Below are 23,562 nucleotides of genomic sequence, written 5' to 3'. Positions count from 1 at the left end.
GCCTTGAGGAAGTGAAAGAAGGTTACAACAAGACAGATATAAATCAATGTTAAAAAAAAATTTATGTGTGAAATGGCTGTTTAAATATCGCCATCATGGTATTTAAAGAGCAATATATATGAGCAGTACTCATACAGATAAAAAATAACATTTGCTGAACGCCAAATTAGTATCTCTGTTGTACTTACTGTAATACACAATATCATTGTTAATAGTTAATAGCAATCTTCACACACTTCTAGAAGAGAAAATGTCAAATGATTGTCAGAATTAAATGCCTTTAATAAAAGCAGTTAATTTAACCTGACTAATGATTTAATTTAGCAACTAGATGGAAAAAGTTGCACAAAAACAGTCATGAATCATGGCGTGGAAAACAGGGCTGATTATTAAATGTTTCCCATTACCAAAAAATGTCTGCAATTACGAAGTCTAGACACATTTAGGAGACAATTAATCGTTTATAAAGAGAGTCAAAATAATTATTCACCATTTAAATCTTTATTTCTTTAAAATAACAGGATATCAAAGTTATTTGTGTTACTCTGAATGCCAATACAAAAATGTAATCACTATGAATATACAGCACAGGACAAAACAAAGATATTTTCCCAATGACGAGCATTTATAAAGGGGCTTGCAGACAAGAACAAAGCCTGAGGAATTTCACCGTTCTTAAAAGTGGCTCCTCATCAGATGTGGCAGGCAGCTTTAAGGCACTTTAAGTTCCCACTCCTGTAGGCCCTTTCCTCGAGGCTAAGACAAAACAAGACACTTTAACTGACAAAAGATGGTGCAGATTTCCACATATTTGGCATGACTGGAAGAGAACGAGGAGGTCTGGAAGGTTTAAGATAAACGGCACTGAATACTGCCTGATAAAAACGGTGTACCGGATTTCTAAACAAAATTAAATGATTCATTAAAAGCCTATTGAACCCGCTGCAATTCTCCTTCCAGTTCAGGTCACATTCTGCAATAAATAAGATCGTTTGTATAAAGTACATAACAATCCCATTTAATCGACATAAATACTATTCAGTTTGGATAATCTTTCCAACACAAATCCCAAAGCTGTAATTTCAATCATTACTGTTTTTATATGGTACCAAGGATCCTGTAATTATTTGCACAGATGTGACGAAACAAATAGCAGGAACAACGGCACACCAGGTTCTCCACAATGCTGTAGGCAACTAGTATACATTTTGGAGGGAAAGACATCAGATCACCTGTAGTTTTATAATGGTGCTGCCACATCAATTCTGGTTTCAGAAGATGACTTTTTCACTCAAAATTAAGCATAAATATTAAGAGAGCATTCAACAAATCACATAAAAAGGAGCCTTCTGAGCAATCTCCTGTAAATATCAAAAGGAAGAGTGATGCATGTGAAGAGCTTTTGGCACAGCTTGACCAATCAGAACCTGCCTCATAATCAACCTCTGCACACAGACCTGGAGCATCAGCAGATCGAGTCAGACGCATGCAGTATATGGAGAAGCTCTTTAGCGGTGGTGTTTCTGACCTCTTCGGCCCTCCAGAGCTCATGCAGTGGGCGAGAGGGTGTAAGGGCACTGTGCTGGGAGGTAAAGTCATTATGTGCTTCTCTAGATGGACCTCTTCACCTCAGTCCATGGCTGATGGAAGGGGGCGGGACAGAGCGTGAGGTGAATGGAGGGTTGGGGATTGGAGAGGAGTGAGGAATGGGGGTGGAGGGGTTGTTTGGATGGGGAGCTAGATTTCGTGGCAGGCCGGATGGTGCTCGCCGAGGCCATTGGCCTGGGTGTTGTTCTCGTTGAGCCGGCGGACACGGTACATCTCGTAGTGGATGCTGCTGGTGATGTCTTTAATGTTCTGCATGTGGGTTCTGCAGGACATGAGCCAATCACACGTTAGAATGCCAAAAACAAGCTCAGCATGATGAGTAATGAATAATGCAGATGTCAAGAACACGTTCACTTAGAATTAAAGTGATAGTTCGCCCAAAAATGACCATTCTGTCATCATTTACTGACCCTTAAAAAGGTCCACACCCATTTTAACCTAATATACACAAAAAAACACAAAATAATATATTTATAAAAAAAAAATGTTGTGTGTGTGTGTGTGTGTGTGTGTGTGTGTGTGTGTGCGTGCATGCATACAATGACTCCAAAATGCAAAAGATTTTGACTTTGACTGACTTTCACTGCATGGATAAAAAAAGGTGAGAAGAAAATAGCAACTGATGACAGAATTAAATTTTTGGATAAACCATCCAGAATTTAGTGACACAGCTGTACACTTGTGAAAAAGAAGTACACTTTAGCATATTTTTAAAAAGAGTAGTTACGGAAATAATATACTTCTAAACAATATACAGTAATGTTTTCTGACACTTAAATCCATGTTAATTTCAATTAAATGGAAACATATTTTGAGTGTCCTTTTGACCATCTTAACTAGGACTTCATTCAGACAAAATAATCTTAACAGTACATGCAAATGCATGATTATTTCTATTTTCTTTGAATAGGACTGCATAAATTATTCAGACTTTGAAAATGGTTAAAGTCTGTAACCTGTAAGGATTAATGGTAAATGCATGATTATTTTCTATTTAAGTGTTAAAAAGAAAACTGTACAACATCCAAATAAACATAAATGGCAAATAAAAGTAAATTTAATAAACTAGATACAAAATTATACTACAAAATTAAAATTCTAAATAACCAATAAAAAATTATTCCCACAATTATATCTAAAGTATGTTACAAAGTGCAGATTTGACATAATTAAGCAAACTTTTTTCCCACAAGTGTATACTTATAATACTGTTTGTTAACCACAGACACAGACTGACCTTATGAGGAGGTCCCGCAGGTAGGCAAACTCACAGTGGGCAATATTCTCAACTATAGACACCAAAACAGCAGAAACATGAGTTACAAACAAAAGGCAAAGAGCAGTAAACAGATCAGTTCTTCCTCTCTAGCCATCTGGAGCAACATAAAGCAATAACCGCTTGTTCACTAGGTGGAGCTGTTACAGGTATACTCAGGGGGAGGTGCACAGAGATGAGACATTATCACCTCAATCTCTAGTAATTCAATTTAAACCGAGGCCTTCCAAAAAGATAACCCTGCGAGCCTGACAAATTTGCTGTGACAAATCCACAGCTGCCTGGATGTGAAAATTTTTTTTATGAATTATAGATTACGTCAAACTCCATGAAAGAGAACAAGAAAGCCACCATGAAGTAGACATCCAGTGCAGGAAATGAAAGCTTTTCAAAGAGAGACTTTAATAAGAGGAGTCAAGCTCTTCAGAAAGATTACAGGATAATTACAGAGTCATTTGACTCTCAAAACATCTCACCAAAAATGAAAGACTTTACTATGTGAGCTGCTAAGTACATCAACCGCCCAGATACAGTAGTTACTATTCAAACAAGGTTGTACATTACTCTACAACGGTACGTCAACAAGTAGCAAGCTTCAGACAGCTTCAGTGGCATAAAGTTGATTATAACAGACAATAACTAAGACTTTAGTCTGTATGCATGATCTAACATAATAATACATCATTTTACAATACTAAAATCGTAATAAGTAATAAGCAATAATATTATTATATGTAATTAAATTACTTGAGGAACTGGGGAAATGGTGAAGTCCCTGTCAATGAGGTTCGGTGATAAAGGCATTTAACGGTCCAGCAGGACGCTGACTCACAGGCAAAATGACGCACTCATAATGGTCTTCTGAGTGGGTCCTCATTTACCAAGGATAAGGCTTTCTGATGTTTGACTCGTAGCCATGCGTCTGCAGTTAATGAGCTCCCTTGATGTGCTTTAGGAATGCTGCTGTCTGCATAGTCCGCTAATCACTCTCTCTCTCTCTTCTCTAAAGAGGTTTAGAGACCAAAGAGTCACAATACCTTCAATGGTTCCCCATTTTGTTTTCCTTCCCAATAGTCTTCTCCCATTGACCTGGTACTCCTGGTCACTTCCTACTACTGCGAAAGGAATCATCTCCTAATGGACAGAAGAAAAGAAACCGATAATATCAGCATGTTCTTAAATGAACCATGGATGTTTTCTAAATGTACTGCAAACTCACTCTTATTTTCTCATTGATTGTTCTATCCTCTGCATCCTCATCGAACTCTTTCTGTGGGTAGACGTCAATCCCATTGGCTCGAAGCTCTTCCCTGATCTATAAAAAAATGACACAGTCCTTCAGGAGCCAAGTACTGTATATATGATTAAAAATCATGTTATCATATCATTCATCAATAATATATTTCAAATAGCAACAGAAACACATTTCTTTTGAATGCATACATTTTTTTATTCCTGAAAAATAAGTGTGGATTTTTGTCCCTTACTGGCTTGAGAAGAAATGCTTTTGGAATCTGTCAGGAGCTTTTTTTCCCAAACCTGAGAAAGATCTATGTTTGTGCTCTAAACAGCATGTGTTTCTTCTGTAAGATGCACACCAGCACAAGCACAAGGAGCCGAGTGCTTCCTTATTGCTATGTGAAACGCAACTAACAATCCCAGAACAGATGTTGCTTACCTACACTTCATCATACCATGTGTCTTAGACTGCATTAACAAGTCCACTGTGGCTTTGTTTCAGAATAATCAAAAGCAAAGAATAAGTTTGAGACTCTCAAGACAGTCCTTGTTTTTTTTGCCATGCACATTGTCTTAAGTAATACACCATCGTATCGTAAATAAAACTGCATTAGTGCTTTGACAGGGCAGTAGTGTTTCTGTAGAAGCTGCAGAGACACCACCATCTGCAGTCTTGGAAATCTCTTAGGGAAGAAAAAGACTCCGTTTGCCAGCTACAGCTAGAATAACAGCATGGCAGCATGTACTAGTTCTTCCACACATCAATGCACCGGTTTGTACTGTATTCACATTATTTCACTGGGGCTTGCCGCACAAAAATCCACACTGTATTTTGTCTGATTCCATCTCATACAACATGCCTGGCACAAAAATAAAATAAGAGTGTTGTCCACGATAAAGGAAATGAATAATCTTTTAAAAATATATATATGGCAAGTTTTTAGAAATGCACACTGAAACGTTTTGAAAAACATTAATGACATTTTCAAGAAAATGTAAGTTTAATGACTCAAAAAGTCACGGGTAAAGTACTATTAACATATTTTCCTTACACCTTGAACACATGTGAGTGTACAATCCTAATTAAAAGTATGAATAAAATATATGTAAATCATTTATTTATTTTTTCCTATATTCAATAAAGAAAAATGTCATGATTTCATAACATACAATTTCATATAAAAGATGGTATTTTTGCCACACTGCGTGACATTTCACATTTTATTTAAAGATACTCTGCACCACTTCAGTTTGATTTGAAAGTGTTTTTCAAATATTAATACGCAGTCAAGCGGTTCTGTTGAAGCTTTTCATTTTTGAGAAATAATATTATGTTAAAAGAATATTCATAAAAAGAAGAAAAGAATGTCAAACTACTTAAGGATTTCATTCAATTTATTTTTTCTTTCGATTTATGATATTAGGACAGTTGTACCATCCTGACATTTCTGACTACAAAAATTGTAGCAAACCAGTCACTTTTTATGTATGAATGGAATTTTTTAATGTCTTTTTAAAATAAATTAATAAACCATGACAATAAAGTCACGTCACTGAGCCATCTAACAAAGACCAGCAATACAACATGGCAGTCAGTTAAATTAACTATTTATTCTACAGTATCTACAATATTTTGTCTAAATAAATAAATAACAAGTATAGCAGCACATGAACTTGAATTCTGTAAAGAAAAAAGCAACAACAATCGTTCATTTGTAAGTCAACATTTAGCTCACCTTCTTTTTGAAGAAGTCCCTCTCCTCCAGAGTCAGAGTGTCAGCCTTAGCGATAACAGGAACGATGTTCACCACCTTACTAAGTCGTCTCATGAACTCCACATCCAAAGGCCTAAGACTGAGGAAAATTACAAAGGAGAAAGCGATATGATGGAGTGCACTTCTTAAAAGCACTATATTGAAAACTGTTACTACCACCAGAGAGTGATAACCACCATAAATACAAATGCTCTGAGATGTGACGCACTCTAAAGATGCTTGGGCATGGAAAGATTATTCACGCAATGCTTTTACAGAGGCGTAAGGAGACCTTTGAATGTGAAACGGAAAAAAAGTGAAAAGGAAAAGGCCCAGATTTTTAGAACTGAGCAAATGTCCTGTCGACGTGACTGCAGCAGACCCAGTCTGTAGTCTCTGTGGCTGACTGTTTGACTCTAATTAGCCAGAGCTGCTCAAAGCCAGAATGCAGCTGAGCAGTGACATCTGCATTGCTGGATGGACATGAAACAGTCAATCATTCACAGCGGCCCACAGAAAGGCGTGCACCACATGCTCCGGAGCATCAAGACACCAAATCCATGGGTGTGTGGTTGGGCATGTTTGCTCAGCATCCTTAGATCTTTTTTAAAATAGGTTGGAGAGACGGATAGTATAATGTCAGACTGACGGAAAGCACCTCGGCTAATGTGTGTCATGCCTCTGTCTGGATAACTGAGCATGTGTATACATGCATATACACATTTTATTTTAAAGGCCACTAAAAACCATCCTGCAGTATGTGAAGAACAACGCAGAAAGCCTGGAAACTCATGCTGGCCAACAGCAGCCATAAAAACACTAGCATACACAATGATTCTCCATCAGAGAGAAACAACAGCACAGACCACCCACCCAATCTGGCACTAAGATATTATTAGATGTAACAAGGAAATGTGATAATGGTAAACAGTGAATACAAATCCCTGATGTAAACAGTAGCTGCTCAGGAGGGCAAAGCACATTCCAATCTATAAAATGTTTTAAAATCCCAAAGAACTATATACTGAAATTAAGATGGGAAAAAAAGGCTTTTTGGCTCGCTAAATGTTTCTGTAAGAGTCACATCGTTAAAAGCCTGTCCTTCCAGCCAAAGGTCAGGCAGTAATGTGTTATACAAGGCCTTGTTAAAATAAGTGTGGTGGCTCTACTCAACACCAATTTTACAAGCAGGTCAGTTTTAAAGCTAAAATTATTAAAATGAAAGATGCCCAGACAGAAAAAAAAGGTCATGAGAACACAAGTTTTAGGGGGTATTTATATCTGGTCACAGTTAGTGTGTTCAAGTGTAAATTGAATGTGCAAAAATGAGATATCAAGACTTGATTTACTATACACTGAACATCGCCTCATTCTGCAGGAGGAACTGTACTGCCCTCTGGAGGCCCTGACATTCCTAGTTCTCCCCCTTTATTGTACATAATCATTAGGCAAGAAACATACAACACTTATTCATCCTAACAGAGTTAATATAAGTTACTAGACATGAGGTATAGGCAGCACAAGGCCTTTAGAGTGATCCAAAGTGTACTTATGTTCACATGGATGTTAAGGTTAATAAGGATGTGTTTCAAGTGACTTCTAAAGTATGCTTACTAACCAGTGTCCTGTGGGTGGTATGAAGTATATGCAGCAGTGCACTCGTGAGTCTGGGATCCTCTTCTTCCTGTCAATATTGATCTCTTCCTGCAAGTACTGCTCATACTGGTCATTGATGAATTTCATTATGGGCTGCCAACTGTTGAAAGGAAAGAGAAGGAGAGAGAAATGTAATGACACTTAGCACTTTTTCCCCCTCAAAATATATTTAGACTATGAGTGTTTAACACTATATTGAGCTCTCAGGATTTTCCAGTCAATGAAGTGTTGATCAGGATCACTTTGATGGTTGGGTATGTGGGCATGCGGGTGTATTTTGGAGAGTTTGATTGCTGTTCTTCAAGCATGGCTTCACAGATGGGTGCAGAGCGTGCCCAGAACAACTATTCTGGCCAAGACTCACAGAACTGCTTTAGACTGTCATTTATATTTCACAGAAGAGGACCTGACTGAACTAAGCACATTTTAAATCACATCAAAACTGGAGGCTACTTTACCAATTCTCGTTGTTGATCTGGTCACCAAACCCTGGTGTGTCTATGACCGTCAGCTTCATTCGAACTCCTTTCTCCTCGATATCTGTGTAAAAGATGGCCGACAGTATTAAAACTAACGCACACAATAAAGCATGTCCACTTAAGCTTGATGAAATTAAGATTTTATTGAATTCTAGTCTCTTTGAACTCAAGATCATTATGGGTGATGGGCATGCATGAATGTATAAATGACACATTTCATTAAAAATGACAGAAAATGGGTCTAGCTGTGCAGCTTTACCATGACTGATGGACTTGATCTCGATGGTTTTGGGAATCTTTTCCTCAGCCGTGCCCAGGAAAGACTTACGGCTCACCTTAGACTTGAAGAGCGTGTTCATCAGTGTGGACTTCCCCAAACCACTCTGACCTGTACACATGCACAACAATCATATCAACATAAGACTGGAATACACTACAAAATTCTGCCCAGATCTAGATGAGTCACTGCTAGTTGCTGAAAAGTCTGAGCCAATCTACAGATTTATGCCAGTCAGAACTGACAGATTTCACAGAAATCACATAGTGTATAATGGGAACAGACTCACATTTATTTGAACTTCAGACTTTGATTTGATTCAGTTGAAGGAAAACAAACATGTTTGATATTTTTAGCCAATTTTTTAGCAACGAGGTGCGTTTTTGCTTAACACTGATGTGTTAAGAACAACTTGAAAGTCTGGTAGTCTGTGATTCTTGATCGTTTAGTGTATGATGCATAGAATTTTAAAATCTGTTCAGATTTTAAAAGTCATGTAGTGTATTATTCCAACCCTAAGATGGATGCGTGAGAGCACAGACTGTGTTAAACAGATAAGAGAATATTCACTTCAGGGGTTAAAATGGCATTAGCATTTAACAAATTACTGATCTTTCATGGCAAAGTGAAAACATATCTATACAAAAGTATCTAAAATAATTACAAAAATAATTACATTTGGCAAACTCATTTAAATATACCTTTGAGTATCAGTAAATCAATCATTAAGAAACAGAAAGAGCATGGCAGAGCTGTGAATCTTCTCCAAAAACTGAGACTAATGAGACTCTGAAAAGAGCTGAGCTTCAGTGGCTGAGACAGCTTTACAGCTTTATGGGAGGATGGCAAAGAGAAAGACACTGTTCAAAAATGTCACATGGCATCTCGGCTACAGAGTGCCAGAAGGCATGTGGGAGACTCTGCAGCCAGCTGGAAGAAGCTTCTATGGTTTCATGAGACCAAAATTTAGCCATTTTTTGGCTGTCAGACTAAACACCCCGTTTGGAGCAGGCCAAACACTGTCCATCATCACAAACACACCGTCCCCACTGTGAAGCGCAGTAGTGGCGACATCATTCTGTTGGGATGAAAGAAGATGCCTGCACATTAACACAAAGCTACAGTACAAAATAATGGCAACATTAATGAGCCAAGTCAGAATCTAGATCTCAAACCAGTTTAGAATTTATAGATAGATGTCTATATTGACTAAAAGGGGCGTGAATACTTATGCATATATTTTTTGTTTTTAATAAATGCAATCAATCTTAACAAATTTGTAGAATTTTTCATTTAGACATCAAACATTACATTAACAGTACACAGAAGATGGTTTTATACAAGACTTACAACTGAGCCAATAATATTCATTAGTAAAAATCACCAAGTTTAAATTAGAATCTATATTAGTACACAAGCTAGAGCACATTTTTATTTTATTTTTTAAATAAATAGTTGCAATATTTATTTGATCACTGGCAAAAAGACTAAATAAATCAATGTAAAATAATGAAACATGAAACCTTCGAAGGATGTTGAACATTGTTTATATGCACTTCTTCATTCACAGATCACGAGTGATGCAATGAACATTTCATTGGCTCTTGCTAACAGGAGCTTGTGTTTAGCTGTGGTTTTCTTCAACCTTTGCTAGCTCACATCCGTCAGCCTTGGTGTCATCACACTGTGGTAATGAGAGCCTGCTCCTTTCTGCACGGAGCAGGGCTGCTAATTCTCTCTCTCTAAACACCCTGCCATCCAATCCCACTGCTGACATTGGATTCAGATGTGCCTTGCTGCCTTCCTTTCCCTGCATACTGCCTACAAAGGCAGCACTTTTCAACTTTCTGACACTTGCATCAGGAAAATGTGATGGAATGAGAGACAAGAGTCAGAACAAACGGGCTGCAGCTGGGAACGGGCGAGGGTTGGCTCTCTCAGCTCTGACTGGGTTAAGTCAACACCAGGTTTGGCCACAAAGAGCCACATGTGAGAAACCAGCTGCACCCTTGCTCAAGTACAGGTACATTTTGCTGTCTTTAATTATTTCCTCTTGTAAACGCTACATATATCATTCGAGGTTTAATACAGGGACTGAGTCCTCTGGGATGCTAATGCTGAAATGGAAAAATACCACCAGGTGATGCCCTAAACATTTTGCCCCATCACATTACTCAAAACACACATCGTTCCCTAATTTACATTCTTATTTCCTCATTCCAAACTACAATTGTTTCAAGTTATTAACACATTTTCACATGCAAACTGTAAGACTGCAGCAACTTAATTTCAAAAGCTAAACAACAGAATTCTCTAAAATCAAACTGGATGTTTAATTTTTTTTTTTTAAATGTGGCCAATATCAGATTTGAGTGTGAGCCGATCACGATCCTGAACTGACTCCTATGCACAAAAAAACAATAAGAAAGATGGCACACAGCATGCTGTCATACGGAGGAAAATATGAAGGCCACTGAAATCAGTGTTTATGCACATGCACAATAAAAAAATATCAAACACACCAAATACATTCAAAAAAAAAAACTATGACACAGCAAAATACTTAAAAAAAAAGAAAGCAATGTTTTTTCTAATTCTCACTCAAGCTTTGCTTATAGTATATAAAACTCTGTCAATGCAATATACTTCACTGTCCTTCCACCGACTGTCTTCCATATTAACTGAAAATCAAAGAACTACCGAATATGTAGCAGAATATGTAAAATCAACACAGAATTGTGACAAATGTCAATTTAGAGTGACTTAAGTCATATGAATTTCGAAATGACCATTCAGACTGCGGTTGCATTGCAAAACATTGGATGTATTTAGCAGATTTATTTAGTATTTAGTTAGATTTAGTACCACATTTAAAATAACCCAAAGCACAATAGGAAAAAAAAAGTGGATTCCATATGATTTTGGCTGTTCAAAATAACAGATCATATACAAGGAAAAAATTCAAATAAAAATTTAATTTGGGCCACCTTTGCCTGCAGTCTGAATATAGCCATAGACACTTGGTGGTGGGCTGTTTTAACTCGAATACTCACCATGGCAATGACCCCGAACAACTTAGCAACATTGTAGCAATGTGCTAAAACACATGTGCTATTAACATAGCAATGCCCTGGCAACAATTACCAAAGTGATGCTCATATATGCTTGAGAAAATGTGAAAATGTACTTTTCAAACATGTCATAGGTCGGCGCCAATAGCCTTGTGGTTACTGCATCGACATACAGCAAAACTGCGCTCATGGCGACCCAAGTCTGATTCCTGTCTCGATGTCCTTTGCCAATCCCGCTCCCCTCTCTTCACCCAATGCTTTCCTGTCATCTCTCTACTGTCCTATCCTAGTAAAAAGGCATAAAAGCCCATAAAAATAAGGACCATGAACCAGGCTATATCACACTGTGTGATGGGTAATTACATAAGTTCCAAGAAAAGTGCAGCCGTTTTTAAAGATTTTGTTGGTTGTGTCAATCACTAACAATCAGTGCTGATTGCCTACCCAATGCTGAAACAAATACTAACCCCTAACCTAATATTTTAAACTTAAGTATAAGTTTAAGGGTGCTTTTACACCTGGCACGTTTCCCCCCTTAGCTCGGCTCATTTGGGCATACTGTATGTGAACACGGCAATTGTGCCTGGATCCACGCCAAAACAATCGCTCCGAGATCACCTGAATTTGGTGGTCTCAGCTCAACTGAAAACGAACTCTGGAGCGGTTTGTGACCAATAAAAACATAAACTCCAATAACGGACCATGAACCAGGCTATATCACACTGTATGATGGGTAATTACGTAAGTTCCATTAAAAGCATTAACTTTGTTGTTTTGCTAATATTTCAAAATGAACCATTTTGAATGTCTGTGGGTGAGCACGTTTTCGCCATTCAAAATCAAAGCACACTTTTTCATTTTATAATGCCGTCGTATTGCTCTTCTTCCCAGTAGGTGCATTTAAAAAAAAATTCCAGATGAATCCTGGACTCCTGCTCAAAATGATTTATTAATATAAGGACAGCCACAAAAAACAACAACAATAAGCCCGCGAAGCTGTGTTTTCTGACGGATGACAGCCACGACAGCCGTGGAACTTTGACCAATGAGAGAACCGTTTACTTGCACGTGACTTGTATTAACAAATTTGGTCCATTTAAAAACTTTGCCCTGTGAAAGTGAACCGCACCAAGAATAAAAAGCAACATCGTAATAATTTGAATTCCTGTTTTGGAACAAAGCAATCGATCTACAGGTGTGAAAGCACCCTCAGTTTAAGTTTTTAAACTTAAGATAGAATTGGTAGCCCATCCTGATTGACAGCATTACTGTTTGTCACTCTGAACTAGCTGAATTCATGAAGTCTGAACTTTTCTTGATGGATGACTATGTGGGTGAGTAGACCAATGAAATTTGCTGCGAGCGTGATTTACAAAAACAACACAAGACTCATACCACTATTAGTCAATGCACCACATCAAACCATCATCTCAAAGTACAAATATTTCAGTCTCCTAAAGTATGTGGCATGTCAAGTATTGCTGACTATTACCATTTCTGAGAATGTACTGTAAGATAACTAAACAACACATTCAGTGCACTAGAACGATTACGTAATCATTGAATATGTCAGTTCACGAATGTCAGTTTAATTGCAGCAGGTTTTATTCTTCGTCTTCTGAAGATGTGAATGTAATTAAACTCACTAATAGACTAATGCATCTAACAGACTAAAAACAGAAACTGCAACAGATATGCAACCTCATGAGCCTAAAGATAAAACATGAACAAGCGCACACAGGAAAACACTACCATGTAAGAACGAAAATAAAAATGCACATGGAATAACACAGCCTGACTGGTGGCATTTAATTGAGCACTGCTTATGAAAGCCTGTGTGTAATTGCCACGCGTAGATGTGTGGTTGGAAGTATTATGGAAAATTGAAGCTTTGATTACCATAAGATTGTTTTATTAAAGGTTGAAGTAACTAAATGGTTCTCTACAATTATAATTTATGGCACTTTCACTTAATTTTTTTAAAAACGGTTTCACCAGATGCCTAAATTATATAGTGTTTTTATAGCAAGGCTATTACTGAAATTACCAATGCAGGGGAAAAAATTACACAAAATCTGATTAAAATACAATTTCAAATTTCAAAATTGCCAAAACAAAAAAACATGACTAAAACAAAAAAAAAATGCAAACATCAAAGACCTATTTCTCAGAGATCAATGCTTGAAATGTTGACTCACCCACTACCATGATGTTGAGCTCAAAGCCCTGTTTCATGGCCTTCCTCCTCATCTGCTCAAGGATGGCATCAATGCCCACATAGCTGAAGTCAACGCTGGGCTTCTCCAGGCACATGGCTGGGGGCATCTCTGGTATAACCGACTCTGCCATGGTGCTACTGCTGCTGTAGCTGGATATGACCTCTGACCCTACAAACATGAAGAGAATACGCAGCTGATACAGACACACAATGAAAAAATGTGATTAAACACTCATACAAAATCAACATAATAACACTGCAGGGTATTTTATAAGCTGTTACAGACACTCTTGGAGAGAATGTGCTTTTACACAGCTGGAAAACAGACATAATAAACAGGGGACTCTTCTCCAGCCTGGAGACAGCTAGCACATTTTCACTTCTCGATTTAAATAAATATCCATTTATTTGAGGCAGATTATTGGGCCAGAAATGTTCTCATCTCTCTTCGAATGCATCCATCATGTGAAAGAGCCCCTCTCCAAATCATCTACCGACATTATTTAGAGTACAACAATCTCATGACCCCTCGAAGATCAGGTTGGGATCACACTTCATTACATTCCGCCGAAATGCCAAGCGGCATTGTGTCTGGAATATGATCGGATCTCTGAAACAATATGGAACAGATTTTGACCACATTTAAATGGGGGTATAAATGCATATGCATTGTCATTCCGCTATGAAAGTAATGTGTAACAAGGCTGCACTGATAAATAAATCACGTCAACCTGACAGACTGAGAAATGTGAGAAATTACTTGGAATCTCATTTCTTATCTTTTCCGAGGGGTTGAAATCAAAGGAAATGCAAGGTATGGCAGAAAGTATTTTGAATGCATTCTTCCAATGTTTTTAAAGTTCCGTAAATTACAGAAATGCTTCAGTTAAATGCAACCCGAGTTCAAGTGCGACAAGAACGATCAGATTTCCACCCAATCATGCTGCAGACACACTGGAAAAAAATATCCACACATTATCTGAATAAGAAATGCACATCAACTCCAGGTCAAAAAGGCACCATGACTGTTGCTAAACTAGGCCTCAATATATAGCCTACATTTTAAGCCAAAAGCACTTTACTTTTTTATTTACAATTCAAAAGGCACTTTTTCTTCCATACAACAAGATTGTGTTACATGTGACTCCACAAGAACTAGAAAATAAATAGCTGACATTTAAAACAGAAGCTTCCACCAGCCTCCTTCAAGATAAAAAGACAGGAACCACTTCCTTTGTGTCGGAAACACCCATAATCAGTGATAAGACACTCATGTATTGAGGATAACACTGTGGTAGCAGAGAAAATTTTAGGCTAAACACCACAAGATGTTTGTACAACTTTCTTTTTTAGAAAACAATATAAAAACATAAAACAATGTAACCCCATCCAAAAGCATCCCTCATCATAGATCAGCGGGTCCTTCAGTAGACAAAGCAGTTAAACATTCTTCAAGTCAGTAACCTGATCCACCGGCAGCTCTCAGGGCTCGGTACAGTTATTCAGAAAGCCTACTGGCTTCTCTCCACCCTGACAGGGCGTCAAGCCAACAAACCCCCAGCCACTGGATTCCTAGCTTCACAAAAGACCCGCTCTTCCCCAGAGACTCTCCAATTTTACATTACATTACAGGTACAACAGGGCAACCGCCAGCACAGAAACTTGTTCTGAAAAGTAATGAATACGTTTAGAATATGTGTCCACAGTTGACAGGGTGACTAGACTGAACCAGTGTGTAGAAAGCTTGACTGTGATGAGAGAGTGTTGGACATCCATCTCTTAAGACACAGAGAACAGACGTGAAACTATTCAAGTTATTTGAAAAAATATGTGCAAAAATATAACTGTCATTTGATGATCACATTGATACACAGATATTAAAATTGTGTTCAATTACCAATAAATGTCAGATATAAGAATTTGATACTCTTTTTTTTTTCCTCTTCAAATAAAGTCTAAAATAATGTCTAAAATAAAACAAATAAACAAATGCAAATAAAATACTAAAAACTAAAATAGTGTTCCACAGATATTAAAATTCTGAATAATAACCAACAAATGCCGGATATTAAAAATCATACTCTAATTTGTCTACATATATAAATGTCCAAACACCCAATTAAAACTCTAAATAAAACAAATAAATATAAATAGTTTAAAAACACTGAAAATTAAAATACTGATGCACAGATATTAAAATTTGGTCCAATAACCTTTAAATGTCAGATATTAAAATGCCACACTATTATCTTAAAAAAAAAAAAAAAATAGGCTACTGTCTAAATATGTAGCCAAAAACAAATAAACAAAATAATTAGCCTATACAATAAAGCATGATACACAGGACATAAACTCTGTCCAAAACTGTGTGGTATTTTGTCTATATAAAATACATGTCTAAATATATATAATTATTAAAATAAAACACTAAAAATAAAATCAATGGCTTTAAGTTCTACAAGTGAATTGGAGCATTCAAAACATTAAAAGATAACATTAAATAACAAATATGAAGAGATACTTGGGGGGAAAAAAACTCTAATATTGGGAGATAACTGACTTACCACTCACTAAATTGTTCTATTCAGTGTCTTTAGTCAAATATCTCCATGTACAAATATGCTGACAGGATTTCACTCTGAGCTTCCTTTTGTTAGCATAGCCTGGAAACACAAACCTGTAAAGCCGGGAGGAACAACTAAAACACCCTTCCAGCATGGAAAAAGGTTCCTAACAACACTCTTACCTGAGTGACTCCTCCCGTGTTCAGACAGCTGATCTAGCTCTTTCTGCTCTGATTGATTAAGTATTCTGAGAACAGATGGCAGGCATTTTCCTATGAAAAAGGCTGTAGAGAGTCATATTTCCCTTACACTGTTTATACTGCAGTTACACTGCAGCCAGTGAGGAGACACACCTAGCTTCCACCTCTAATGACCAACAGACCACTTCCTCAGTTCATTTAAAACCATTCGCATCCCCTCCTACTCGCAGGAATCACCTTCATTCCACTTCTTGGCATCCGCTCCAACATCCTCCTCCTGGATAAATACAAAGTGATGAATGCAGAGAGCGAAAGAGCACTTTGGTGGTGGACTTTACAATGAAAAGGTCATCTGTAGCCTCTTTTTTTTTTTTTTTTTTACCATTGTCAACAGAGGTTAAACTGAGGTAAAACAGCATCAAAATGGCCCATGCTGACTTTGGCCAAAGCCACTGTATTGTCAGTAAGCATAAATGTCCAATACAAAAAAACCTCCCTCAATGGGAACAGAAGACAAACAGTTCTAGTACCAACACATTTCAGCCCAATCTAACACCGCCTTCTCACACATTTCCGCCCCATTTACACTGCATGGTTCAAGTGGCCCAATTCCGATTTTTTTCCTCTCATGTGGCACAGATCGGATATGACCGGTGAACGTGAAATATATGGGAAAAAACCGCATGGATTCCGATTTTCTCAGATCGGATTCAGGCCTCATTCATATGTGGGTAATAAATCGGATATGAATCGGATATGTGCATTTGCGTGTGCCATGTAAGCAGACAAATCGGATATTCCCCAGTAAAGTGCGAGTCGTACGTCATTAAAAAAAGGCTGACGTTAACTCAGGTGGAGACCACCACCATATTTACATCTGAGATCACATGACTTAACAACTATAGGCGCGATGGAGGACGAAGGATACACACAGTGGAGCAATTCGGAGGTTTCCTGTTCTTTTAAGTCTTTGGGGCGAAGAGATATGTGCAGTTAAAACGCAAAAATGCAGGGTTGTTACAATTAAAATATAATCCGTGTTTGAAGACATTTCACGAGATATTACTCCAGGGAGGCATGGTTTAAGCGCTTTTTTCTCCGCCGTCACGAGACGTATTTTTAAAATTTTTTTTTTTTTTTGTGACTTTTCAAAATATTGTGAATTCTTTGAAAGCAAAACAAAAGACTGTACTAATCTGCATCCATTGAATTTTATAAATGTTTTACTTCCTTTTCCGGGTCAGAACATCTACTTTTGGTAGTTTCAGCAGTGTATAGTGTCAAATGCAAAAATCGGATACGGGTCACTTTTAAAAAGATGATGTAAGCAGGTCGTCAAAAAAGCTAGTATCGGATATAGTCAGAAAATCTGAAAAAAGAACACATTTCCACCACAAAAAACAAACAATAAAAAAAAATCTAAGAGCCCAATCTAACACCGCCTTCTCACACATTTCCACCACAGAAAAGTTCTGAGCCAGAGAAATCGGCTCCTAAAATGGTTGTTAAACCACAAACATTAAAAAAATAGATACACACATCCTGTCCTTACATCTGTCATTTAAAAAATATATGGTATATATGTAAATTATGTATATATATATATGCAAATTCCACGTGTTAGTACTGAATAAATTTCATTTTACAATACTGTTCAAAGGTTTGGGGTGGGCTGGTAAGATTAAAAAAAAAAGTCTCTTATGTCCACCAAGGCTGCATTTATTTGACCAAAAATATAAAGACAGTAACAGTAGTAAGGACCTAGTCTCACTATTAACTAGTTCCTTATTAGCAAGCATATTACAGGCATTAGTTCCACATCAGAGCAAGCATATTACAGTACATATTGGTAACATCTTTAAAACTTACCAAATAACTTATAAAGCCCATATTAATGCCATATTCTGCATGACCGTATTTAACATCTTTAAAACTTACCAAATAACTAAACTTAACAAGTACATTACTATCTATTAATAAGCAGCAAACTAGGAGTTTACTGAGGGAAACCTCTTATTAACAGTGAAGTGTTTCCTGTTCTAAAGTGTTACCATAAAGACAATAAAGTAATATTGTGAAGTTAAAATGTAAAATAATAAAAGGAATAAATAAATTAAAATATAATTAAATTCTGTGGTGGAAATTACAAATTTTCAGCATCATTACTCCAGTCTTCAGCGTCACATGATTTTTCAGAAATCATTCTAATTTACTGATCTGGAGCTCAAGAAACATCTATCAATTTTAGAAACAGCACTGCTCACTTTTTTTGTGAAAATGGAAATACATTTTATTTCAGGATTCTTTGATGAATGGAAAGCTTAAGAGAACAGCATTAGAAAACAGTGATTGTTGAACAAAACAAAAAAAACTACTAGCAAGATTTTTTTTAACATTATAAATATCTTTACTATCTCTTTTGATCAATTTAATGCATCCTTGTTGAACAAAACAAAAAAAGTAACTTGTAACTGCATAAAAATCAAATTATGTGTTGGGCTACATGTTTAAATATGTTGATGATATATTTTATTTGGTTCAGAGTGCAGCTATCTACAAATGGGATCTTCTAGAAGTTCTGAAAAAAGAGCATTCACTCGCTGCCCTGAGGGTGATTTGGAGGAGATCCTCTTTGGCTCAAGGAGAAATAATTACAATAACCTTAATTCCCTAAAAAGCCCACCTGTGTTGACAAAAGAATCAACAAACAACAAAAACCACCATCAAACACAAACGAATCTACAAACATCACAAACACTTAACAAAAGCAAAAACAAATTTATCAATTATCCCTTGGCAATCACTTAACTAAAAGATCAATTCAAAACCTTTTTTTGCACAAAAGATAACAACTTACACATTTTTGTACCCATCTGTTCTTGGATCAGCTTCAGCATCTAATGGAATATACCCATCAGCCATCACTATGAAACATATTGAAAGCGTATAAATGTTTGCCTGTGACACATTTTTGTACCCATCTGTTCTTGGATCAGCTTCAGCATTTAATGGAACACAAAAAACCAAAAAACATCACCAACAAACCTATCATAAGCGTTAATCCACAACCAAGAAAAATAAACTGACCCAGAAAACTAAAAATACCTTCAATGTCTGAAAACAGACAAACCTATGATTTCCCTTCATCCAGGACCACGTGCAATGTCTTTCCTGAGTGATACTGTGCAACTCAGAAAAGTAAACTGACCCCACGACCTGACATACAGAATGGAAATCCATGCCTGTAAAAGGAGCTGTGAACACAGGTGCTTGCACACAATCCAAGTGACCCCATAAATCTCCAGTAGTACCATTATCCTGAGCATTACAAACTTGCCAAATTAGCAAAACACACTAAATAAATTAAAATCCCAAAAAAAAAAACCTGCTTGTGTAGAATATGTCCCAAAATAATTAATAATATATCCATCTTGTGTAGATTATGTCCCAACAGAAATTTATTAGACATTAACTAACCTTCAGTGCCTGGTTGCAAAAACCATATAGTCCTAATTCTCCCCTAAATTCTTAATTATAATATTATGGGTATTATCACAACGGGTTTTCTAAACTTATAGGCTCTGTGCAAACAGCTGCAGTAATTTAAAGGAACATTTTACTCAGAAATATACATTTTGTTACCATTCACACACCTATATGGCTTGCATATGACAAGCAAATGTAATAAATGATCATGTAATTTTCCAAGCATCATTAAAGACACAAAAGCACCATAAAGTAAAAAAGTGCATAAGACTTGTGTATTACATAAAAGTCATCTATAGACTGTTATTTATATAAAAATCTATGTAAAAAAAAAAATTGACGAACACACATTTAAATGACGAAAAAACACACCACACACACACTTGCACACAAATGTATAAAATATATGTAATGTGTGGCACCGCATCATGTAAGAAATGACTGTATATTATATATATAAATATATATATAGACTATATATATATATAAGTCACACCATCTATATATATTATATATATATAAATATATATAAAAAATTGACCATATATGTATATTAGGGCTGTGCAAAAAAATCAAATACGATTTTCATGCGCATCTCATCAGTAAAGACGCTCCGGTGATTAGTAGTATATCTCCAGCACGTGCGTTCAGATCAGGGTTGGCCAGGTTTTCACAACAAATCCTGCCCAGTTGCTTCTCAAAACTAGTCCAAAACTAGCACAATCGCATTTCCAGGAGGTTCCCCCAAAAAAATTGCATCCCGGGGTTAAAATGTACATTTTTTGGCGTGGTTGCCCTGGTAATATTCACATTTTAGGGGCTAAATATCACGTTATTGGTATTGGGGTCGCTTCAACCCGCGGACATGAAAAACAACCGCAGACATACAAACGAACAAACAAACAGACAATTTCTTATGAATTTTAACAAAGAAGAAAACAAACCTGATAGTGAATAAATTGTTTCTCATTTTCAGATTAACACATTAAAAATTTCAAAAGGCACTTTAATAACTCAACATCAAAGGCTGTATTGAAAATGCATGCAATCCTCTCTCATTCCTGTGAGTCATCACTAAGTGAACTGCTATGACAGACACGGTGTCGACTGACAGGTTTGTGGGCCTCCACCGCTAACAGACTCCATGCCTGAGGAGATAACTGAACACTGAGACTCCCACAGAGAAAAACAATGTGAGAGGGTGAGAGGAGAGGTGAACACACAGTCCTGTGGCTGATAGCTGTTTCCTGGATTGGAGAATGTTGGAACCCCGAGACTTGTTTTTAACCAACATGGGATCCATACAAATAACAAATCTGTTTCCAAGCCATCATCAGAACAGCATTTTACATTTTTGACGTAATGAGAACCAAATCACAGTTCCTGCCATTACAAACAACACAAGCAGCTATTATCATCAACAACGGTGAAAATCCAACTACGGTTTACATTACATGTTATTTTTTAAATTAGCCTTTGCATAACACAGTGATTTGTTAAAAACAATCCAGCAAGACCCCAAGATCTAAACGGACAAAAACAAAACTTTCCATCAGAAACTCGAGAGTTGGACTGTATTAGTCGTTCTCTGTTTTCAATTACAGGCAAAAAACTGTTTTTTTCTAACGCTGTCAAATCTCCAAGCATTCAATAGCTTTGTAAATAGATGCCAGCAAAGAGTACGAAGAGAGAAAGTCAGACTGAACGACTGATTTATTCCTCCCAGCCTGAGGTAAAGGTTGCAAATCACGGACAGTGTCCGTGGTGGGACACTTGTAAAGTGGCCTCAGAGGATTTGCAAGAGCATACGGAGGAAGAAACGGTCTCATCCCGGACTAAGCGGAGTCCACAGTGCTCGGATCAAGCTGTGAGACCATATTTCATGGATTAGCAGCAACTTCCTGTTTGGGCCATCTGTAAAGAAAGGCATCTTTACAAGCACGAGTGGTCTTCAAACTATCAAGACTAACCGATTATATTTAGCCGAAGAGGGTTAAGACAGTCTGTTAGTAGGGAAAATTCTGTTAAATACTGATAAGCTGATAATTATTTCCATGTTATCAGCTGATCTAAAATTATATACTATTTATACTACTTGTCAAAATAAATTTAAAATATACTTTTATTCTCGAGCATGCATTAAATTGTTTAAAAGTTTCAGTAAAAGACAATTATAATGTTACATAAGATTTTGTAATTTTTTTTATTTAAAATTGTAATATTATTTCACAATATTACTGATTTTTCTAAAATGCAGCCTTGGTGAGCATAAGAGAAAAACAAGAGAAAAGAAAAGAATAATGTACTGACCCCAAACTTTTGAACAGTAGTGTATGTCCAATAATGAGCCATACAGATTAATTTAAATGATCTAATATATGTTGATAACCAATATAGTACATATACGTGGTGCATCTCTAACCTTTGTAGCCTTAATTAAAGCACCTGTATGATTTGTCAGAATCAAGCAGCCACTTGAACGTGTAAAAGATATAACTGAACTTCAGCTGATAAGACATTTCCTGTGAGCTCTGGAAAAATGGTCACAAACTCGTTCAATATGTCTGCTCTTCTTCTTACACATTTCCCAACATGATTCAAAGCAAAAAAAAAAAAAAAAAAAAGGGCAACATGATTCTTATATCTTGCCTTCTACACTATATTTTTGTCAAATGGTCCCATTACCATTTCAAAGATTGCTGGGGGAAAAACACCATTTCTCAGGGGAGCCATCACTTTGCTAAAACCTTTACTTCTCAGAAGTAAATGATTCCAGAAAAAAAAAAAACACTAAGTACTGCCTGGAATATGCCCGAGGATATGCAATATACAACGAGATGCATACAATTATAATGAAAGATTATGATTAAGCTCCGGAAAACTACAAAAGGCACACAGAGCCAAGATCCAGCCGGTTAGAGTTACAGAATGATTCAAGCAAGGTCAGAGTGGGAAGACAGAGAGAGAGAAAGAGAGAGAGAGACAAAAGAAGAGAGGGAATAAGCAAACTGTGGCCTCCCACAGAGAGCAGTTCAATGCAGAAGGGAAACTGATGTTAACTCTACACAAACACAGAGTGTTAGCCCACAGAGTGTTGGGCCCGAGAGGATGACCTCTGATGCTCGGGGTTGTAAAAGCAGATGGAGTCATGCACACAATGGAAAAACGTCTGGAAGTGAGGGATATCGTACTCCCAAACTGGCAAAGACAGCAGAAGTGCGAGTGCGCGATAAGAATGGTGTGAAAAACAATATGGAACAGGAAACATTCCGAAACGGTATGCTCATCCACTTTTGGAGAAACTGGAATGAAAATAAATATGTGACTTGGCTAACAAGCTCACCAACTCCTAATGTTGTTATAGTATGCGTATTAATGTTCCTGACTGCCAAAATATTAAATGCGCAAAGAGGAAATGTTCTGCCAACAACCTTTTAGTCGAAATGAAGTCATCCGCAATCTGTTCCTCTTTCTAACTAGATATGAACCACCTGTACAGCATAGCTGGAGTGATAGGACCTCTGGAAATCTGTCCCTGGCATTCTTAACACATGATCTAACGGTAGTCTTGAGGGGTAAGAGTGTATCTGTGGAATGACCGGAATGACCTTTGAAAGATGGATCATGGATCTGACCTCAAGGTGAGAGTGCCGGACTTGACGACAACCAGAAGAAACACAACATCTGGGAATCGAGGCAAAGCTAAAACAGCACAGTGACATCACTTCTACGAT

At 37.0% G+C, this 23,562-nt stretch overlaps 1 protein-coding gene across 5 annotated transcripts in view; it reads right to left on the bottom strand.

Moving 5' to 3' along the window:
- Positions 1-479: 479 nt before the first annotated feature.
- Positions 480-23,562, bottom strand: part of LOC109087387 (septin-9-like) — an 84,268-nt gene continuing 61,185 nt past the window's right edge. For all 5 annotated transcript variants that reach the window (XM_042719991.1, XM_042719993.1, XM_042719992.1 and 2 more), the window contains 9 exons: positions 13,559-13,747; positions 8,272-8,400; positions 7,992-8,073; positions 7,496-7,633; positions 5,860-5,977; positions 4,104-4,199; positions 3,922-4,018; positions 2,846-2,897; positions 480-1,870 (listed from right to left, as the gene is read on the bottom strand). In XM_042719991.1, coding sequence (XP_042575925.1) covers positions 1,738-1,870; positions 2,846-2,897; positions 3,922-4,018; positions 4,104-4,199; positions 5,860-5,977; positions 7,496-7,633; positions 7,992-8,073; positions 8,272-8,400; positions 13,559-13,747 — 1,034 coding nt within the window. In that variant the 3' untranslated portion in view covers positions 480-1,737. The remainder of the gene's footprint in view (positions 1,871-2,845; positions 2,898-3,921; positions 4,019-4,103; positions 4,200-5,859; positions 5,978-7,495; positions 7,634-7,991; positions 8,074-8,271; positions 8,401-13,558; positions 13,748-23,562) is intronic.

Source organism: Cyprinus carpio, chromosome B3, assembly GCF_018340385.1.
Source record: "Cyprinus carpio isolate SPL01 chromosome B3, ASM1834038v1, whole genome shotgun sequence".
Classification (NCBI taxonomy): domain Eukaryota; kingdom Metazoa; phylum Chordata; class Actinopteri; order Cypriniformes; family Cyprinidae; genus Cyprinus; species Cyprinus carpio.
This window is presented reverse-complemented; position numbering and strand designations above follow the sequence as displayed.